Source organism: Volvox carteri (genome assembly GCF_000143455.1).
Source record: "Volvox carteri f. nagariensis unplaced genomic scaffold VOLCAscaffold_79, whole genome shotgun sequence".
NCBI classification, from domain to species: domain Eukaryota; kingdom Viridiplantae; phylum Chlorophyta; class Chlorophyceae; order Chlamydomonadales; family Volvocaceae; genus Volvox; species Volvox carteri.
The window spans coordinates 472002-490850 of NW_003307622.1; the positions used below are offsets into that span (position 1 = coordinate 472002).

Consider the following 18849-nt stretch of genomic DNA (forward strand, 5'->3'; position numbering starts at 1 on the left):
TTCTTTACTTTCCACACTCATCGCTCTTGAAGTGCATGAAGCACACATGACTGGAACCCCACCAAGAAAGCGTCTTCAGGGCTCACTTCCTGCACTTGGGGAGGCCTAGGGAAGGCAGTCACCCAAACCCCCCACAATAACCCAAAACTTCAATCTCCCCCGACCGGACTTTATTGTTCAAGCTGCTTCCAACTGCACCTCATCTAAAAAGGCCTCCGACCCTGAGAAGAACCCTACTTAGACATACATACACCAAGACTCGCGCCATAGGCCGCGACCGCGATCACATTTCCAAGTCAGTCCGAGCTTCGGTACATGGGCTGCCGTACACGACAACAACTACAATAACCGCTGCAACAACGGCAGCTACAAGTGCCACGCCTATAACCACACTGCACCTGCATGGTCCTCAACTCGGGTTTGTTTAACTGATGACCAGGAACGTGTCTCCTCCGTCAGAAAGAGGAAGCATGCTGATGGCAGCTCAAAGCAAGTTTGTAGTTTAGCAAGGAAAATGTGCCGCGTGTTTTGGGTTGCGCACAAGAGTATTGATGACAAGGATGAGCCTCACAGGGCGCACGCGTGCATACATATAGCGTTACTTAGGAAATGGACGTAGAGCCGGAACCCCCTTTCAGCAGTCTCTTCAACGGAGGACGTAAGCGAGGTTCCCTCCTAACATGCCTGTGCAAGGACATACGTACACACGTACAGACAGACATGTGGGGCCAGTGATGCAAGGAGACCTCCCAGCCGCCGGAGAACTTTGAAACTGCATTTCTATAATTGCCGCCAAACTTCCCCTTCAAATACACAACGAATAATGGAAATACGTAGGAAGTATTCCTGTCGTGAGCAGCACACTCTAGGGATAAAGCCAAGCCAAACCAAGGAAAGGAGAGGAAAAGGCAAGCGCCTAGAACAGGAAACCAGCCGGTAAAGCGGCGCGACCCCAACCATTAACGAAGGTCTACCTCCCTTCACAAGCACACACTTGCGGTTTGTTGAGGCTGAGCACCGGTGTGTGTATAGGGGGCCCGCCTATATGCGTGTGAGTGTGTTTTCATATATATAAATGCGTGTATGTGCATCTGTATGTGGATGTGTGTCTCATGTCGGACAGGGCCTGACGCCGTGCGTGTGTATATATGTATGTCTGTATGTGAGTGTGTGTGTTGTGCGAAAAAAATAACCCACAAAGTCATCGCCGCCGTCACGATTACCAACAGCACTAGAAGGAACACGTGCAAAAATGCCATCTCAAGTTGAACGACTGGATTGGACACCTCGTTATGTTGTGACCCGGGGCCCAGCTTTGACAGCTTCGGAATGGCAAACGGATGGACAATCTGAGGAGCGAAGACGCCGCCCCTTTGCAGGCACTAAGTACAGTAGGTAAGGTGCAGCCAACACGACCACATCGACAGCCGCAACGTCATGTGCTATCTGATATGGCAACGATTACCAATGAACACCAATCACCGAGGAGCTGCGTTGCTGAGGGGAATCCCCTGTACTACAACTGTTATTGCCCTTACGTCACTCGGCTTTTCGGCTTCCCCCCTAACCTGACTCAACATAGGCACATGAACAAGCGGGACTTCCCGAGGGGGCCGCAAGGAAAACATTCCAAGTCTCTCTCTGTCCCAAACACATCATTTATAGCGCGGATAACGCAAGAGATGTTCCAAATTATCCAAAAATATTGGATCAGACAAACCAACCTTGCTTAGACGTTTCTAGGTATATAGTTCATACTGCGCAATAAGAGAAACCGGCCAAACTGCTAGCTGCTATACTAGCCTCTTGCTCAAGCAAAACTAAAACTCCCTGCCCCTGTAGACACGTAAAGGAGAAGAGAAGACTGCAAGCCAAGGCTGGCCCGCTCGCCCTGTGCCCGACGTTGCGCTGTCGTACAGGATATAATAGCCGTAGTACAGGATTAAACTCCCCCAATCCCAACCGGAGTCCCCAGCAGGATTAAACTCCTCCGTTTGTCTCGCCTATGGATGAGAAAATAGTGCGGTCTTCGTCATGTACCATAATCGATAATTCCCTGCCTTGTTTATTAACGTCGGCCGCACTGAGCGGTGCAGTTCAGCATCAAGGAATTCCGCCCCAAACGTTCCACGAAAAAGCAACAATGCAGCCAAATCATTACGCTACCCGCATCCTGATTTTTTATTGCGTTAAACGGACAAGAGCTCAAGATGTGTTAAACCAGCAAAGGTCCAAGAAGACATCCCGCGAAGCAGATCATTGCAAAGAATACCCGTCGTCATGACAACCATTTAGGCTTTTCCCCATGCCCAGCACTTTCCGGTCCCCTCCACTAAAGTTAAAATGCTCCGACCTGCGGCCCAAGCATCCGTGCTTTTGGGAGCCATGGAGCCTCTAGTTCCCTCCAATAATCGCCCAGTCGCCATCCAGTTCTCCCTCCGCCATTGATGCTGCTCCAGGAGCAGGCACGCCAACGCATTCCCCAACCGAATCTACAGCACCGTTGACCACCGCCCCAAACACGACAACTTCGGCATCTGCTGGTAATTCGCACATCTGCCGTCCGCAGACATACAGTCAGACAAACAGGCGGACATACAGTCAGACATACAGGCGGACAAACAGGCAAAAAGGTAGGTACACAAGCAACAAAGGCATTACAAGCAGAATACGAGCAGTTTGCCAGCCGGGCACAACAGCGAATAAGCGGAGACAGGTAAAACAGACAGATAGACAGGCAAACAAGCACACAGCAGACTGTGAGGCACGCTGACAGACAGGCAGTCAAAAAAGCAGGAAGACAGACCGAGAAACGAACAGATGGACAGACAAAGAGACAGATAGTCAAGCAGGCCCGCTCGACCGGCCACCTCGGCCAGCCTGGACGACTGGTCCCAATGGCTATTAGTTGTCACTGGCGGGGACCTGTGCATGCTGCTGTGGTGCTGTTGGCGTCCTCCACCCCACCCGTCTAAACGCGGCCCCCACTGCCGCACTTGCCCCTCTCTCCGTCCCACATCCGAAAATCCCCAAACCAAACACACACACACAAACACACGTAGTCCCCTCCCTCCCTTCCTGTCCTCCAACAGAAGCACCAAATGATTTAGACGCGGTGGACATCTACTTGGCTTGTATTGCCAGCTCAATTCTCTTTGTCACATCAGCACATGATTTTTTAAACGGGACGAGGGCACTTTGCCACTCTTGTGTCCGGTAGTGAACACGTGAACTGTACGTTAGAAGGTGGTCAAGCAAAATGGCAGCACATGGCAGCAAACAAGCAAGAGCAGTGGGGGGTTGTTCCCGCGGGGAGCTGGACGTGCAGATATGATTACTGCGCGGCAGCGCCGCACCGCAGCTGCTCTCTTCTTGAACTGCCCATCCACTCAATAGTGATGATGATGATGATAATAGCAATCCACGCATTTGTTTGGCACCTTCAGAAAGGAGTGAGTGCCAACAAGCTTCAGCATTGCTTTGCACATACACGAACAGCATACCCGTACCCAGACCACCCCGCACACCTCACACACACACATGCAAAGGCGCATGGCATCTTTCCCGAGGGCACCTTTCATTCCATCATAAGGCCGGCTTGACAGGTCAGGTCGGACTGTATACTCCTGCCAGCTCCGGTTCAAAGTCAGCCCCGGTCCTCTAAAACTCCAGTCCTCTTCCTTACCCTTCACGCTCTCTTCTTCTGCACACCGAGGCGTGCGAGAACTCGTATGCTTCTCATAATATCCTTTGGAGAAAATGGCTTCCCCCCCCTGCAACATCCCCTCGGCTCATCGCTGACACCGACATCCACATCGCCATAGACCACCAGTTCAAGATCAAGATCCAGGATCAGATCCAACACAGCTCTAGATCCAGCTCTGTAAAACCAGATCTACATCCATACTAAAAATCTCATATGCATATGTACATATGTAAAATCGCGCTAACAATAATATGGCTCCCAGTAATCTCAAGTCCTCAGGTCCCAAGCATTATCAAATGGTCAAACCCCAGCATCCAACCCCCCAACTGATTGCGCGACACGACACAGAGCCCATATGGCGCAACACGTCTCTTCCTTGTCATCTTTTTCGAGTTCCACGCACACCCAAAATGGTCAGCTCAACAGCGGCAAGGAAAATGGCTCTCTGTCTAGTCCTGGACCTCCTTTACTGCTCGTAATCCCACTCGCCTCGTCGGGGAACGCACGGCACCTGTTTTCGAGTTCCTGTCCAATTTTGTTCCTGTCCAATTTTCGAGTTCCTGTCCAACTCCCGTCTTGTCCCCAAACGGTATTTCCCATTTCAAGCCGTCATGGGCGTCTTTTGATACCATTTTTATTTTTTGTTTCCATCATCGCACAGTGCTTACGACACCCATTGCTCAAGACAGTCGCAAAGCCCAAAGTGGACCCCAGCCGGCGTTTACTTGAATACGCATCATTCAACATTCAATACAACCTTCCGAATCACACTGGGGCAAAGGGCAACGCGGCCAACGACACTGCATTATCGCCGTCATACATGCAAAGGGGCCAGCGGACGTCAGGCGCTACTGGTTTGGTGGTCTCTTCAAGAATGCTGCAGCATCTGCTCCTGTCGCTGTTGCCGCTGTCGTTGTTGTTGGACCCACCATCACACGGACGGACTCTGCAGAGAACCACCTCGTGCGACCGAAGGAGCCGGCCGACAACGATACCGGCGGAGGAAGTGGACTCAAGCCAGGGGTCAGCCTCTCTGGGACGAAGGGGACACACGAGCCGCTGCTGCTGCTGCTGCTGCCGCCGCCGCCGGTAGGGTGACCACAGCCCACAGGACTGCTGGGGCCGGAGCCCAAAGCACCATGGGCTGCGTCAGCTGCAGCTCCGCCATGAAGGTCGTCCTTGTCGTACAGCGAAACCTCCAAGAGGTCCCCTGTGCTAACGCGCGGAATGACGGCAGCGGCGGCGCTGCCAGCGGCGACGTAGCTGCTTTGAGGAGGAACGTCCCCATCGCCGGTTATGCCTTGATGGTGGCCTGACCCCGCCGCCGCTGCCGTCGTCGCACTCAATCCAACCGCTGCTACAGCTCCTGCCAAAACCCCCACATCGATGCCCTGATACACGTCACTAGCGGCAGCGGTGCTGCAAGCTGCTCGTGCTGCTGATGCACCTGCTACAGGTGCTTTAGCAAAGGGTGCCATATGGGCGTTGGCGTCTGCAGGCACGACGGCGACGTCCTCGAGTGAGGCGGTGCCTGCCACCGATGTCGTACTGGTGGCCGCCGCCGCCGCCGCGGTCGCTGCGTCTTGGTACTCCCGAATACGATTCAGCACGGAGTGCGGTGAAGTGGCCATATACTTGGCATCCAAGTCGTTCCTTCTGGTCGGACATTCTTGGTGCTGCGGGATGGTTGGATCACGGAGGAGCATTCGACATGAAAGGAGTGACAGAAGTAACAGAACTGAAAGAAAACAGATATTGAGTGCGTCCAAAATTCGAAGCAGCCTGCGGGCAGGACGCGGTGCACGTAAAAGGCAAAAGAAGCAGCAGGCAGACCCCGCCTCGGAAGCCCAGAGCCGACAAAGCGCTCCTTTCGGACTCTTCTGGGCGGTCCAATGGCCAAAGCACTCCAGCAACAACGCGCATGCGTGCAGCACGCACACATGCGCGCAGCCCTTCAACTCAGCAAAACACAATAACTCGTCGTTATAATCATGAACATCTGCATGTGCGTGCGCAGTAAACAAGCGCGCACGTCGAGCTTTGCACACATCGCCCTGCGCATCCGCGCATGCCGAAACACCTACCTACCTACCTACCTATTATCTTACCTACCTACCTACCCACCCTACCTACTTCCCTACCTGCATAATCAGCATTATCTCTTTGACAATCTCTGACGCCGCTGGCCGACTATCCGGGACCCTGTCCCAGCAGCGAATCAGCAGCCGCTGCAGCCGCGGGGGGCACCGCCCGGCGGCCACCGCGTTGTCCAGGAGCAGCCGCTCGTCCAGCAAGGTTACTACAGGGCCAAGCAGGAGAATCGGACAGACGTGCGTATGTGCGTGTATGTGTATATGTACATGTATATACACAGATATACACACAGATATATCCATATGTACATGTATGTATGTTGTTACAGGGTGGTTAACTTCGCCAGCGGCCCCCTTTCCCGGGGCAGTCCCTGCTCTCCCCTGCTAGAGGGGCACCCTAATCCGTCACCCCATCCGACTTCAGAATGTATTCGTTGGGTTCGGCAACTCACCACCAGCATCCAACCAAATCTACCGGATCAACGGCGCATCAACTTAGTTCCTGGTCAGCTCGCAAGTTGATTTTATCACGTCCTACATCGTCCATATGATGGGCGGCCACCTCCCATTTCATCACTCCTCGAACACCCGAGGAGTCGGCAGGCGGATTTGGACCCGGGTCGGCCGGGAGCAGAAGTCAGGCCTTAACCTCTGCCAGCCGCCTGCCTATAATGTATATATGTATGTATATATATATGTATATATATGTATGTATGTATGTATGTATCTGCATGCATACATGCATGCAGATACATACATGCATACATGTGTTGTATGGTCGGGGTTACGTAACCCGACCTGCAGACCTGCTGCCCGATACAGGCCCGGGGTCCAATCACGACACCACAAAGAAGGAAAAAGAATGGAAACATGGCCACATGCAACTGAACGCTTTGCACCAAACATACGCGAAGGGAATTTAGCCTTCAAATCCCGGTGAGACCAAATACATCCGAACAGCCTGGCTATATGTTCATGCAAGATGCAGCTAAGGAGATGTCGTCCAGATTCCTTATGGCCGGAGACCTCGTTTCCTATGCTGAGACATCTTATATGCCACAGAGTATGCAGAAGGGGCTGTCATGTAAAACGTGGGTGCACAACAAGCTCATCCTTACACCGGAGGAAAGGTCTAATAGTCTAGAAGGTACCTTGGGCACAACAGCCATAACTGCACGGCGGCTACCCCCCATTATAAGGATTGAACAGGCCATTTGCCATTTGGTTGTCTGTCTCCTGCGGTCCAGCCCACCCCAGAGCATATGCCACGATGAAGAAAAAAATACGGGGTGACCAGAGGCCAAGACAACCCATGTCCGATGTGTGTATACATGCATAGTGGCGTACCTCGATATGCGATCTCCACGATCCCGCAGCCCTGCGTGATAGGAGGAGGAGAAGCATGAGAAAAACGGCGGGGGAAATTATTGGGCAAAACCCAAGCGTGGCACGCAGAGCAACACACCAGGTCAGTTTGTATATGTGGCTGAGTGAGCGGCCGTGAAGTCAGCGCAGGAGCCCTAGCTACCGGCACCCGAGCCACGTGGCCACGATGGCAGGACCCTACCGCTTCTAGCACCACCATTACAGTCACCACCACTACAGTTGCGTTGATACGCAGGGAGGCGGCGACCCATGGGTCGGCCGCCTGATGTGCGCACTGCCCCCCGATTAGCATAACAGCGAAAGAAGACCCATCTCCTGGAGTGGTGAGGGCAATAACTCCCAGAGGATTTACATGCGTGAAGCTCTAATGGAATGTTAACGGCGTGAGGGAGGCCTTTCCATAAGGGCAAGCCCAGAGACGAGTGTGCAGGACATGGAGCTTTGCGGGCTGGACTCACCTTCCAAGGTTCAACGCCACACAGCATCGTCCACATCACCACCGCCCAAGAGTAGATGTCTGGTGCCGCGAGGTGCAGTGCGGTGGGCGGGGGTGGGGCACTTAAGCGTTTTTGAGCCCCGGCAAGGGCGGCACGCGGCGGTGCACACACCCGCCCGGGTTGACAACAACACGGGACGTGTGCATGCGTTGGTGGTGTGCGCTCTGGTCCGTTATCGTAAAACGCAGGGGTACGGACCGCGCGTCTCGCACTACCAATGTGCGCGCAGAACACCCCAAAATTTGGCTGTTAACTTGCATGCAGAAGGGTCCTTTAAATACGTCTGCTGGTGGCTTTAATGCGGAATCCTGTGCTCCCAAAACCTAGGCAGTGTAAGCCAAACACTGGCATGTACACGGGCAGGTGCCATTTGGAGAGGAATGAAGCACACATGCTCAATATTTTCGCTCAACGGTTCAGAAGAGGAAACCCTGTGTGGGTTCGAAACCCTAAGTTAACTGACTTCTCACGCCATCGGCCCTCCCGGGCCTAAGCCCCTCCTTAGCAGTGCGAATGATGGACTATATTTAATGTCTCCGAAACCTGCCGAGTGCTGACCAGCTATCCCACTGTCCCGCTACTCGGCAACTTACCGACATGATGTGTAATGCACTTGTTACACAAGTCGAAACATTCTGCAGCAGGTAAAACGGGAGCGAAAGGGTTCGATGAGAGCTCGGGTTGCGGAGGGTTGAGGAGGGAGTTGCCCCAAAAAAAGCTTGTCAGGGACCAATGTAATACAATGCGGTAGCAATAGGATTGGATGCAGTAGCAGTAGCAGTAGCAGTAGCAGTAAGTCTGAACCGTTCAGAAGAATCGTAACCTCGCAGCAGCAGGGGCAACGGCCCACTGATAAAAACTACTGCGGGCCTACGACATTGGTATTAACACACATTATCTATTGCTACTGCCGCCATATTCTATTCGTTAAAACAGCAAATGGCGCCAGTGGCAACGAGCCATGGCACCAAAGTGCAAGGCATGAAGATGTCGGCAGTAACAACGGCAGCTGCGGCGAGGCGATTGGTGCTGTTACTTCCGACTGTGTCATTGGGCTCACTAGTACTTTTAACCAGCGCCACCAGCATCACCGCCCCAGAGAATGGTCTGAGCAGCCTACCCTGGCACCCCGCAGATACGCGCTCTCCGCATGTTCGTCCCTGGTCATCCGGATGAGACCATGTGCATGCAGTAGATCGCTTGTCGGAAGTGTTCTGTGCCACATCATCACCATCATCATATCCATAATAACTATAGTAATAATTACTATATATTGTTGCCCCTAGCCCTTTGTCCCAAGTTTACCTGGAGCCATGTACGATGGCTGTCGTACGGCATATTGTACCGTGAATGCCGGGCATCGGGGTGTGGCACCAGGAGGGGTGAGGGGTGGGGGGAGGCAGAGAGCACGGGAAAAATTACATACCATGCTCGGGTGGGCACGGAAATGCAAAACAAATAGTTTAGATTATTGCCATAAAGGCGTCCCAGGGTGCGATACACCGCAGGCCACCTTACTCGCCAGATAGCATAACGTTCGAACACTCACCCCAATCCATCCGGACATCAAACCGCAAGGCTCATTGCCCCACTCCATCCCTACCCCACACACGCAACGTCACACCACACACTCAGACTTCCATTCCCTTTCCCCCACACACACACCCACGCAAGTATACACCTGTTCGCATAGTATTGCACACAACTAATCCGAACCCACCGCTCCTTACAAAACCTACCGTGCCCGCCTCGGGGTGCTTCGTGGAGGCGACGGTGCAGCGAAGCCTGGATAACCCAAAGTCCTGCGAGACGGGTTACAGGTTGCGATCTGTAAGGCGCCGGGACTTCGGTGGCGGCGAGGAGGCAACAGACCAGCAGGACGAGTCGGCAAATGGAAGCTCTATTCCGTCAAATAATCAGAAGGACAGTAAATTACAAGGAACTGGAGATGCTGGAGGCGCAGCAATCCATATCACGTCGGCTTATTATATACCGCCATTTAACCATATAGCTGAAGCTACAAAGTAAACGCTTTGTCAGGAGTTCATAAGTTAAGGTGCAAAACTGTGAGCGACTCAGTCCCCAAGGCATGATGAAACTACTAATGATTAGTTTCCCCTTAGTGAGGGAGAAAACGCTGGTCCGCACTAAGCGGCATACCTGGTTCCGCTTCTCTGTGATGATTACACTTTGCACGAGATGGGGGGCCTAAGTAGGAGCTTGTTTTGGGGAGCTTCGGCCCCTTATTGCAGGGGGCCTGGATTGCGCACAACGCTGACATACTTGGCCTGCGTGCCAGTGCTTGTCTGCGTAGGTGTGTGCATGTGTGTTGTGTATAAATGTATAAGTATTAGCGGCTCGCATGAATCACTGAAAGGTTCTTAAACAGTCCTGGACGTCAGTGTTGCTGTGTGTTTGATCAGAAATCCGTTACGACTTCAGGCACGCAGTGTGTTCGACTTAGGGGCACGACCTTAACACTTGTGTCGCCACAACCCCTGCACATGCTTCTAGCATGTTGAATAGATTGCAGGTTCATTGAGGCAATGACGTCCTTCGCTCTAGCGCGTACAGGGAATAATGTAGAAACCTAGGCGTGCAGGATGCCTGAAGCATATCTTCAGGACCAGCCGTAAGGTGATAGTTGCAGTTGCAAATTGCATATGAAATCGGATTCCGGAAAATCATACAGAAGCAAATGAAGGATTTTGCCGCAGGGCGACGCAGAAGCAACGTGTACAGAGCGTAGCGAAGCATTTCAGCAAAGTACTTCGCTACTTTAAATGCAGGTTGGTTTCATGACTATATTTGCTAGGTTGCTCGGCCTAGGTTGCTCGGCCAGCGGCGGTACGGAGCGCGTTCCGTGCTCGTTCCGCGCCTCGACCCAAACTGGCAACACACAACGTTACGCACACTAAAGCCATTTCCCTCTTTACAGGAGGTGTGCCTGCGCTGACTAGAGCGCAAGTCTGTGATTTTCTTTCAGCCGGAAATTTGTTGTACAGTAATGTACACGTGGCCAAAGAGCCCAAACGTTGAAATTTGCAATGAGCACTAACGACCGTTCCCTTATGATCCACAACACAATCCACCCAAGTCTATCCATTACCAATTGTAGAAAGGGCCCGCGTGTCGAAATACTTTGCGCGCGTGCATTGTACTTTGCCGCATGAAGTGGATCCTTGCCTTGCCGCAGTAGCCCAGTTGGTCAAAAGGTTGCTTTGCAGGGCACTAACATTGGATTTTTTACTTTTATGCATGCCCCAGTATCTACAGCAATCCTTTTCGCGATTTCCGATTTCCGTGCACCTTGGGTGTACATGAAGTTCTGGCCCTGAAGCTTATTTGCTGCGAAAGGCGCTGGAATACGTCATCGTCAGATACATGAACAAAATGACCCATAGTCCAGCGTCCATAGACATAATTCCTCAACGTAAGATACAGTCACTTAGCGCATAACACTCTATCAACTATTTTCTTCTACGTTGCAACGGCTTGAGCCGTACCAAAGAAGCCCTGAACATTTCCAAGAACCATTTTTGTCCATTAGGAGGCTCAAACACTTGCAACCAAAGCATACAAGGACTCACCGAGACTTTAACAATAGGCTCCGGCGTGTTAACCTTGCTGAGGAGGACGTTGTCGGGCTGCCATCCAGGGCAGAAGGGGCAAAAGGGTCGCAGGCAGAGAGAGTTGGATGGGATGCGCAAAACACCGCCCAGAGAATCCAAGGCGCAATTAAAGAACGCCCAGAGAGAGACAGAGAGAGACAGAGAGAGAGAGAGAGAGAGAGAGAGAGGGAGAGAGGGAGAGAGAGAGAGAGGGAGAGAGAGAGAGAGAGAAAAGATCCTACCTTCAGATCTCGGTGCACGATAGTGGGATGCAAGTACGCCAGAGCTTGTGCAATTTCACATCCTATGTGCAGGACCTGCAGCATTAGCAGTTAGCAGTTGGGCCGTTATGCTTCGTTGCTTTGTGTCAAAGCAAAATGATTCGCATCAAAGCATATTCCACTCCAGGGTGGGACGTGGCCATGGACAGGCTACAGTGAATCATAATAGCAATTTGGGTCCATTAGCACGCCTGCCAGAACTGCTGTGCTGATGCTGTCTGTGGTTCTGCTAAACGACCATACCACACCACACCTACTTGCAGACGAGCACAGATGCAAGTGCGCTATTCATATCTGCAGTCCCCACAGCAATTCGAAGTTCATCATCCCCCACCACCATCCAGCGATCCCAGTCCTGCTCGACGCCACCTCACCATGGGCAGTGGCAAGAGCTGCTTCTTGGTGCCCCCAAACACAAGCCTTTGCAAACTCGTCTCCATGAGCTCCATCACCAGGCAAAACTGCGGCGGCTGGATGCACGCCGCCAATAGCCGGACAACATTGGGGTGGCAGCACCGCCCCAACACCTCAACTTCCTGCGCAAACGTCTTGGCGATCTCGTCCGATGCGCTGTGACCGTTGCCGGCAAAAAACTCACGAACCAGTTTGACCGCCACACGCTGATTGCCGTACAGCCCTTCGCACACCTTGCCATAGGAGCCCTTGCCCCGTACGGTGGGCAGCAACGTCACCTTCTGGTCAGGGTCTTGCCACAGCTGCAGGTCCGGCCGAAGCGGCGTGAACGGTGTCACGACAACGTGTCGATGGTGCCCTCCGCTGCTGCTGCTGCCGGTGCCGACACTGCCGGCCTCACTGCTGTGACCGTAGCCAAGCGCACCATGCGGCTGCTGCTCCTGCCGCTGCGAGGATTCCCGCTGCTGCTGCTGCTGCTGGCGCTGCAACTGTTCCTGCACCTGCACCTGCACTGCTCGAGCCTGCGGCGCTCCATGCTCTGCACCAAAGGCTTGAGCTTGTTGCTTATCTGCAGACTCCTGCTGGTCGTGCTGCAAAGGAGGCGGCGGCGCCGCCGCCGGCTTAAAGTTGAGACCTGTGAGGAGGACGCTTGAGGTTGCCGAAGCATCACCTGCGGGACCTCGCGACGGGTGCACCGGCACATCGCTGCCCAGGTCACATTCGCTGCTGTTATTGCCTGTAGTAGTAGTGGCGGCGTCGGCGCAATTCTTATCTCGGCCTGCGGTGATGACGGCCGCCGCCGCCGCCGCCGCCGCCATCTTCGCATCGACCGCCAAGGCCGCGTCCTTGATACCCCTTCTCTTCTCGCCGACATTTCCTGCCGCACAACGTAGAGGGGCGACAACAGACACTGTTGCCGTCCCTCGCCACCACACGACCACAAGATATCCAACCCGCAATCCAAAGCACTGAAAAAACACACTGAAAATCGGGTCCCTAGCATGCCAACACCGTAAAGTCCTGGTAGGTCAATAATGGCTCCAGTTCCGCTCAGCTCCACAACAGATGGGTTCCAGGGCTCGTACTCCAGGACGCATTCAACAAAAGTAACGAGCCGTACACGCGCAGCCGCTTCTGCCGCCCCCCCCAACCACATTGGGTTCACCTATCCGCTTACAGCCCCCACGTACCTAAGCCCTGATCGGGGCTGCTCCTCAGTCCAAAGGAAAGGCATCTCTCCGACGGGAATCTGTTGACGGAGCTCCTGAGCCCGGGGAAGGGGGTGGGGACAGGTGAGGATGTACGTTGGTTAAGAGGCTAGCGTAGAGATGAGTGCGCCGGGATGCAACTTTGCTTTTCGGGACTGTAAAGTTTTCAATTGACATACACAAACATCCTGTAGTAGCCGTACACAATACGGCACCTTGAACAACTACAAATACGTGTGCTAAGCGCTTCACCAGCATCTCGAGAGGCCTTTTCCGCGGCGGCCAGGTACTACACACCCATACACATATGGATTGTCCGCCATCGGGGGCATTTAGCGCATCACGTCCAACACTTTTCTTGTCGGCACAGCCTTTCTTTCCACAGCTTAAAGACGAAGCTGCACCGCAAGTGAGCGGTAGGCACGCCCGGACGCTGGTCTTCCGCCTCCCCCACATCAAAGCCACAGAACCACAGGATGGAATTGGTGTTCATTGAATGACAGCGGCAGCGACGCCCTTGCATCACGGCCGTCCGTCGTCACCGGCAGAGGGGCTGTGTTGGGGGTCCAGGCAGTGCCGCCTTCCGTAACTCTTACCCGGCAACGGCCATAAAATCGCACATCTGGCTGTCGTACGATGAGCGGCTCTCCTTGGCTGGCTGCTGCTGTTGCTGCTCCCGCCGCCGTCGGGTGGAGATAACGGCAAAAGCCGCTACCGCCGCTACCGCCGCCATCATCGCGAGGCCTGTGTAGCAGGTACGGACGCGCATGTGTTCCGTGTTTGTCCGTATGTCCACCATCCCAATGAGGACAACCCCAGGGGCCGTAAATTCCGGGAACCGTCTCAAGGGTGGTGAAATACCTATCCGATATCGGCTACAAGCGTATAACGGGAAAGGAGGAGCTCAACCTTAGGTTAGGTTAGGTAGAAATTACGAGACCAACGACGCGTTCGCGCTCTAAAATGAGGGCAGGAGCTGCAACTGCTAAGGTGGGGCGGAAGTATGAAATGGAAACACGTCATCAACGCGCCTAGGTCTGCCGGAAGACCTCAACCCGTTGCTGAGCGGCCCCTGGTACGTGTGGCACCACCTTACCCCCAACAATCGACCCTGTCAGCACAGCCGGCATGGCCCTTTGGAGGTGCTCTCCGCTGGGCGCCTGGAGCGCGGGATCAGCTGGCCCAGTGCCGGAGGGCACAGGAACGTATCGGTTGGCGCCCGGCACTGACCCCCCTGGCGCAGCTGTGGTGGTGGTGTTGCTCGTGTTGTTCATGTTGCTGCTGCTTAATATGATTTGCTGCCGCTTTAGACAACCGTAAGGTGAGTAGATGATTAGGCATGACAGGTCCAGAAGCTTTTTGCACAGCATGTAAGTATCGACCAAGTGCACCTGAGGAGGAAGCGGCGGCGAACAGGCGGCGGCGGCGGCGGAGATCAAAAGAGGCGGCGTCATGGGAATGGTCTGTCTGTATTCCAAAGTGTCGAGAATCAAACAACTGGTGCATAGCATGTGCATGATACCTTGACAACGCTTACCTTTGAGCTAAAGAAGTTTAGTTTTAAGTACAGTTGTCAGTTGTCAGTTGACATGGTTGGTGTTCATGGCCAACCGTGATCGGAAGGAAGACATGGAAGGAAGCTAGGGGGGGAAAGAGCCCTCCATGCATCTCCGCTAATACGGTGATGCTACCGCTAACATGGATATGTCACGACTGTAGGAATGATTAAGGAAAAAGTTAGAACTTGAATAGTTTCTAGATAATTCACAAAACCTACTGTTTCAGTTGCTGTGGTCGCTGCTTCTGCTACTCGATATCTGTTCATGCAGATCGAACGAAGCTCCCCTTACCAGCAGTGTGGCTTCGCTGGGCGCTTCCACAGCCAAAACCACCCGCCGCCAGGGTCCCGCATCCCTGGCCAGCCGGCCCCAAACCCATAATACGCCGCCACCTCCACCACCACAGCAGCACCACCACCACCCGGGACCTCCTTTCCGATGTCCTAGCTAGAACGGGGTGCATCCACAACCTACTCACCAGGTAACCGTTTCTCACGTATTGCCGGTTTTCATTGTACACTCCGCCGCGCACGGCGAAATCTTGGCAGTACGCAACGTGACCCCAGCACCGGCGCATCGGTGGCGCGAAAATGTCCGTCGTACAACCGACGGCGGCACCAGTGCCGACGCCATACAGGCCTCCACCCATAGCCCTCAAGCCACCTGGAATGTCTGCCGAAGCATTGTAGGTATTTATGCCTGGGATGGAGTCAGGCCGCGCGCTCAAACCTATGAACCCACTGTGGATTCCCATGGGCCGATGCATCAAGGGCCATTTAGTGGTGGTCGTCAGTGTTAGGCTTTACAAGAAAAAAATACCGCAGAAAGGTTTGTGGTTGGACCATTAGACATGTGGACAGGCATGGTACTGCACATGCATGCACGGGCACACGGACAGCTTCGCCGTGCTGCAGCCGCCCGTACACCAAAACATGCATCCAGTTACTCATGCCCTTGTTTACCAGTTCCATACTGCTCTATAACCATGCACCCATACATTTACATCCATGCCCACCACCGTGCCCATGCAGCCAGCCCAGATGATGAGCCTGCTACGACGGGTGTATTGGACGGGGGGGGGATACGCGCGGGCTTCTAGGGCTTATTTCACCAGAACGCCTGGCATGCTAACAAACCCATACAGCAGGAGAGGTCTTTCACTCTGCCCCGCTCCGCCCTTCCCAACTCGCACGCGTAGCGCCAACGGGCTTCAGGCTCACCTTACAAACTCCGGCGGGTAGCACCACCCAGCCGAATAGGCAGCGTGCTGGAGGGCCATGGTACCCACCATGCCGTCCGGCTGCGGACGGTGCGACAAGCGCCGCATGGACGCGCCGCAGAGGGAAGGAAGGGTGTCAAGGGGCAGCGATGACGGAGGGGCGCTTCTAAGCCAGGGAGGGCGTTAAGAGGATATACGCGGTATCGTCAGTCCAGTCGGGGTCGGGCATGAGGGATACCGTGGGCGGCGACATGGAGCAAACAGCTCTAGGCGGCGTGCACGAACACACACCGTTGCGAATGTCCCGTCTTTATTTCCTTCATATGTACGGTATCTGTATCCGTACCATTTGTGCAAAGAGCTCTGTCGACGCGCCGCTGCTAACGTCGTCAAACAAATCCAAGAGGATCGCCCAGCGAAGTGTCAGAGTTACACCGTTTCCGAGGCGCAGCTGCGTGGGGCGTTACGGCAGATGGGTAGCAAAGGTTTTGATGCATGCACAACCATGTTCGAAGTTGCATTTACGTTCAGACATACCATGGAAGACCCTCGTTTGGTTCTTAGATCGCAAGAATGTAATTAGGCACCCTCATAAAAATCATAACACCTAGCACCGCCGCAAGCAACGAGGCCGAAAGCACCTCACCCGCACCCCATCTCCCGCCACTACGGGCGCGTATCGACCGGGTTTGGGGGTTTGGAAGTGTATTTCCGGTGCCCGCCTTCCGCCGCATCTTTCAGCCCCGTCCCCTGCCCCCCTAGCTTTGAGTACCCCAGGCCAGTCCCTTCCCAGACTAGAACACACACCTTGCTGTAGGACACCGCATCACGGAGGTCCCCGCACAAAGGTCAGCGAGGCGGTTTCCACGTCATGCAAGCGGCCGTAACGGAGCATTTGTGGATTCCGCGAACAGCGACGAAGGACGAAGCATGTGTGGTTGCCATTTTGCAGTGCAGATTTTCAAGGCAGGTGCGCGGAATGGTGGTGGGTCCAAACATAATGAGACAAGTCCAGGGAAAGTCCAGCACAATTCAAGGAGTTCATGGCAGATCCCAAAGCGCAGGATAGCATAGTGGCATCCAGCGGCCCTTGGATGCCAAGGCGGTGCAGTGGCAGCGTTGGTTCAGTCCAGAGCCCCAAGTCTATGTAGCTAAGTGAACTGCAAATTCCGGCGTTTCACGACTAGCGAAGGATTCTAAGGATTGAGCACCAGACGCATTAGTTTAAAATGCGAAAGCAGGAGCTGGGCGTTGCATGTGCAGGGATGGCCACGTGGATGGACCGGAGCGGCAATCCCTGGAGTCAAGTGAGGGTAGTTGGCAGGATGCGAATTTGAATCGCATACTTGCATTTGAGACTGGACCTGGCAAAGGAACAGGAAAAGGAATCCTGACAGAAAACGCATGCTTGATTGCTTTGGTGCTGCAGTTGATGCAGCCGTAGCTCGTGGATATAGAAAGTCCAGCCACTGGCCGACTCATCCATTCCCACTGGCCTGCCCATCCAGCCGGGAACCCCACTGTTGTTTCCAGAAGCTCCCCTCACCCGTGAGGCAGTGAGCAACCCGCATATACACGGCCAACGCCGTCTACCCACACGCCCATGGCCCCCAACACATAGGCAAGCCCGTCATCCAGCCGGCAAACATCCTCCTCCGCCCAGCCTCTCATCCTCACCCACCCATCCGCAGCCAGCTAGACATACCCACCCGGCTACTTACACACTCCCTCTCTCACACACACACGCACTCCCCCCTCTTACACATACACGCCACACACACCAGCTCGCCCGGATTCCCAGCCGCAAGCATAACCACCAGTCCTCATGAGCCGGGAAAAGCCCAATCCTACCTTTGCATGTGAGTGGCGTTAATTGCTGCCCATCGGTCCTGCCTTCCCTCAATGGTTAAGTTGCGTTCCACGATCACGGGGAGCCCGAAACTGGCCGAGAGCAGGCCGAGAGCCAGAACGACGGCGGCGGGGGGGCAGGTGTATGGTGCGGTAAGGAGGTCTTGCCAATCGGCAGGTGAAGTGCGCTGGAGCACGTGTGCACTGGGCGGATAAGACATGAGTATGGCCGTATCGAGTGACGTGAGGTGGTTTTGACCGACCTTGCTCCAATCCTTTCCTGTACAGTGCGTCATGCACGCCTTACATTCCCTCGCACAAACACGTACAAGCATCCAGGTACGTAACCCCTGAAACACATATAGCCGCACGTACATGCACCCGCACGTGTAAGACAGGGTGTGGTTTGCGTTTGTGAGGGCGCGTGTGTAGGCACAGGCGCGCTTACCCCGCAAAATCCGCCGCCGTGAGCCATGTGTAGTCACTTGCCAGCAGCAGCGTTTCAGGGCCCGACGTGGCCGCGATGGCCTTCACCAAGTCAGCTCCGGAATAGATTTCAAGAGAAGTCGCGTTTCGGCTCTGGCCTTGCTGTGCGTGCACCAGGCTCGCGGAAAAGAGCCATGTGCAAATTGTTATTAGGATAAAGACCATAACAGAGGGACGCCAACCGTTCTTGCTGTGTGTCTTTTTAACGCTTATGGTGTCAGCATGACATTCTTGGAAGCTCGTCAAACACGATGGTCGGATCTCTAGACAACACCATAGCAGGAAAGGAATCACCAGGTACAAGCATCATATGTGTTCTTTGCAGAACCGTCGCCAGGGCTGCCATCAGCATCGTGCAAACGAAAGATGTACTAAGCTCCTCTGTACGAAAATGTTAAGGTTTAATGCCCCACATACAATTTAGTAGGAAGCAAATCCCAGAGGTCCTTTTGAGCCTTCAAATAGCACTAACTCAACCAGCCTGTTGTCGGGTTTTGTGCTTCCGACCATTGTACTGTTTCGTGCTTTCAAAAACGCAGGT

At 54.0% G+C, this 18849-nt stretch overlaps 1 protein-coding gene across 1 annotated transcript; it reads right to left on the reverse strand.

Moving 5' to 3' along the window:
• Nucleotides 1–4554: 4554 nt before the first annotated feature.
• On the reverse strand, nucleotides 4555–18473 carry VOLCADRAFT_98940 (uncharacterized protein; the record flags this gene model as incomplete). Its single annotated transcript, XM_002957778.1, has 20 exons — nucleotides 4555–5382; nucleotides 5848–6005; nucleotides 7147–7177; nucleotides 7644–7702; nucleotides 8276–8317; nucleotides 8743–8842; nucleotides 9422–9484; nucleotides 11273–11329; nucleotides 11536–11610; nucleotides 11949–12290; nucleotides 12495–12622; nucleotides 12659–12865; nucleotides 13179–13252; nucleotides 13793–13940; nucleotides 14293–14587; nucleotides 15234–15495; nucleotides 15976–16055; nucleotides 16321–16425; nucleotides 16782–16785; nucleotides 18271–18473. The coding sequence occupies 20 exons, from the start codon at nucleotides 18471–18473 to the stop codon at nucleotides 4555–4557; spliced, it is 3261 nt and encodes a 1086-aa protein (XP_002957824.1).
• Between the last annotated feature and the right edge of the window lie 376 nt (nucleotides 18474–18849).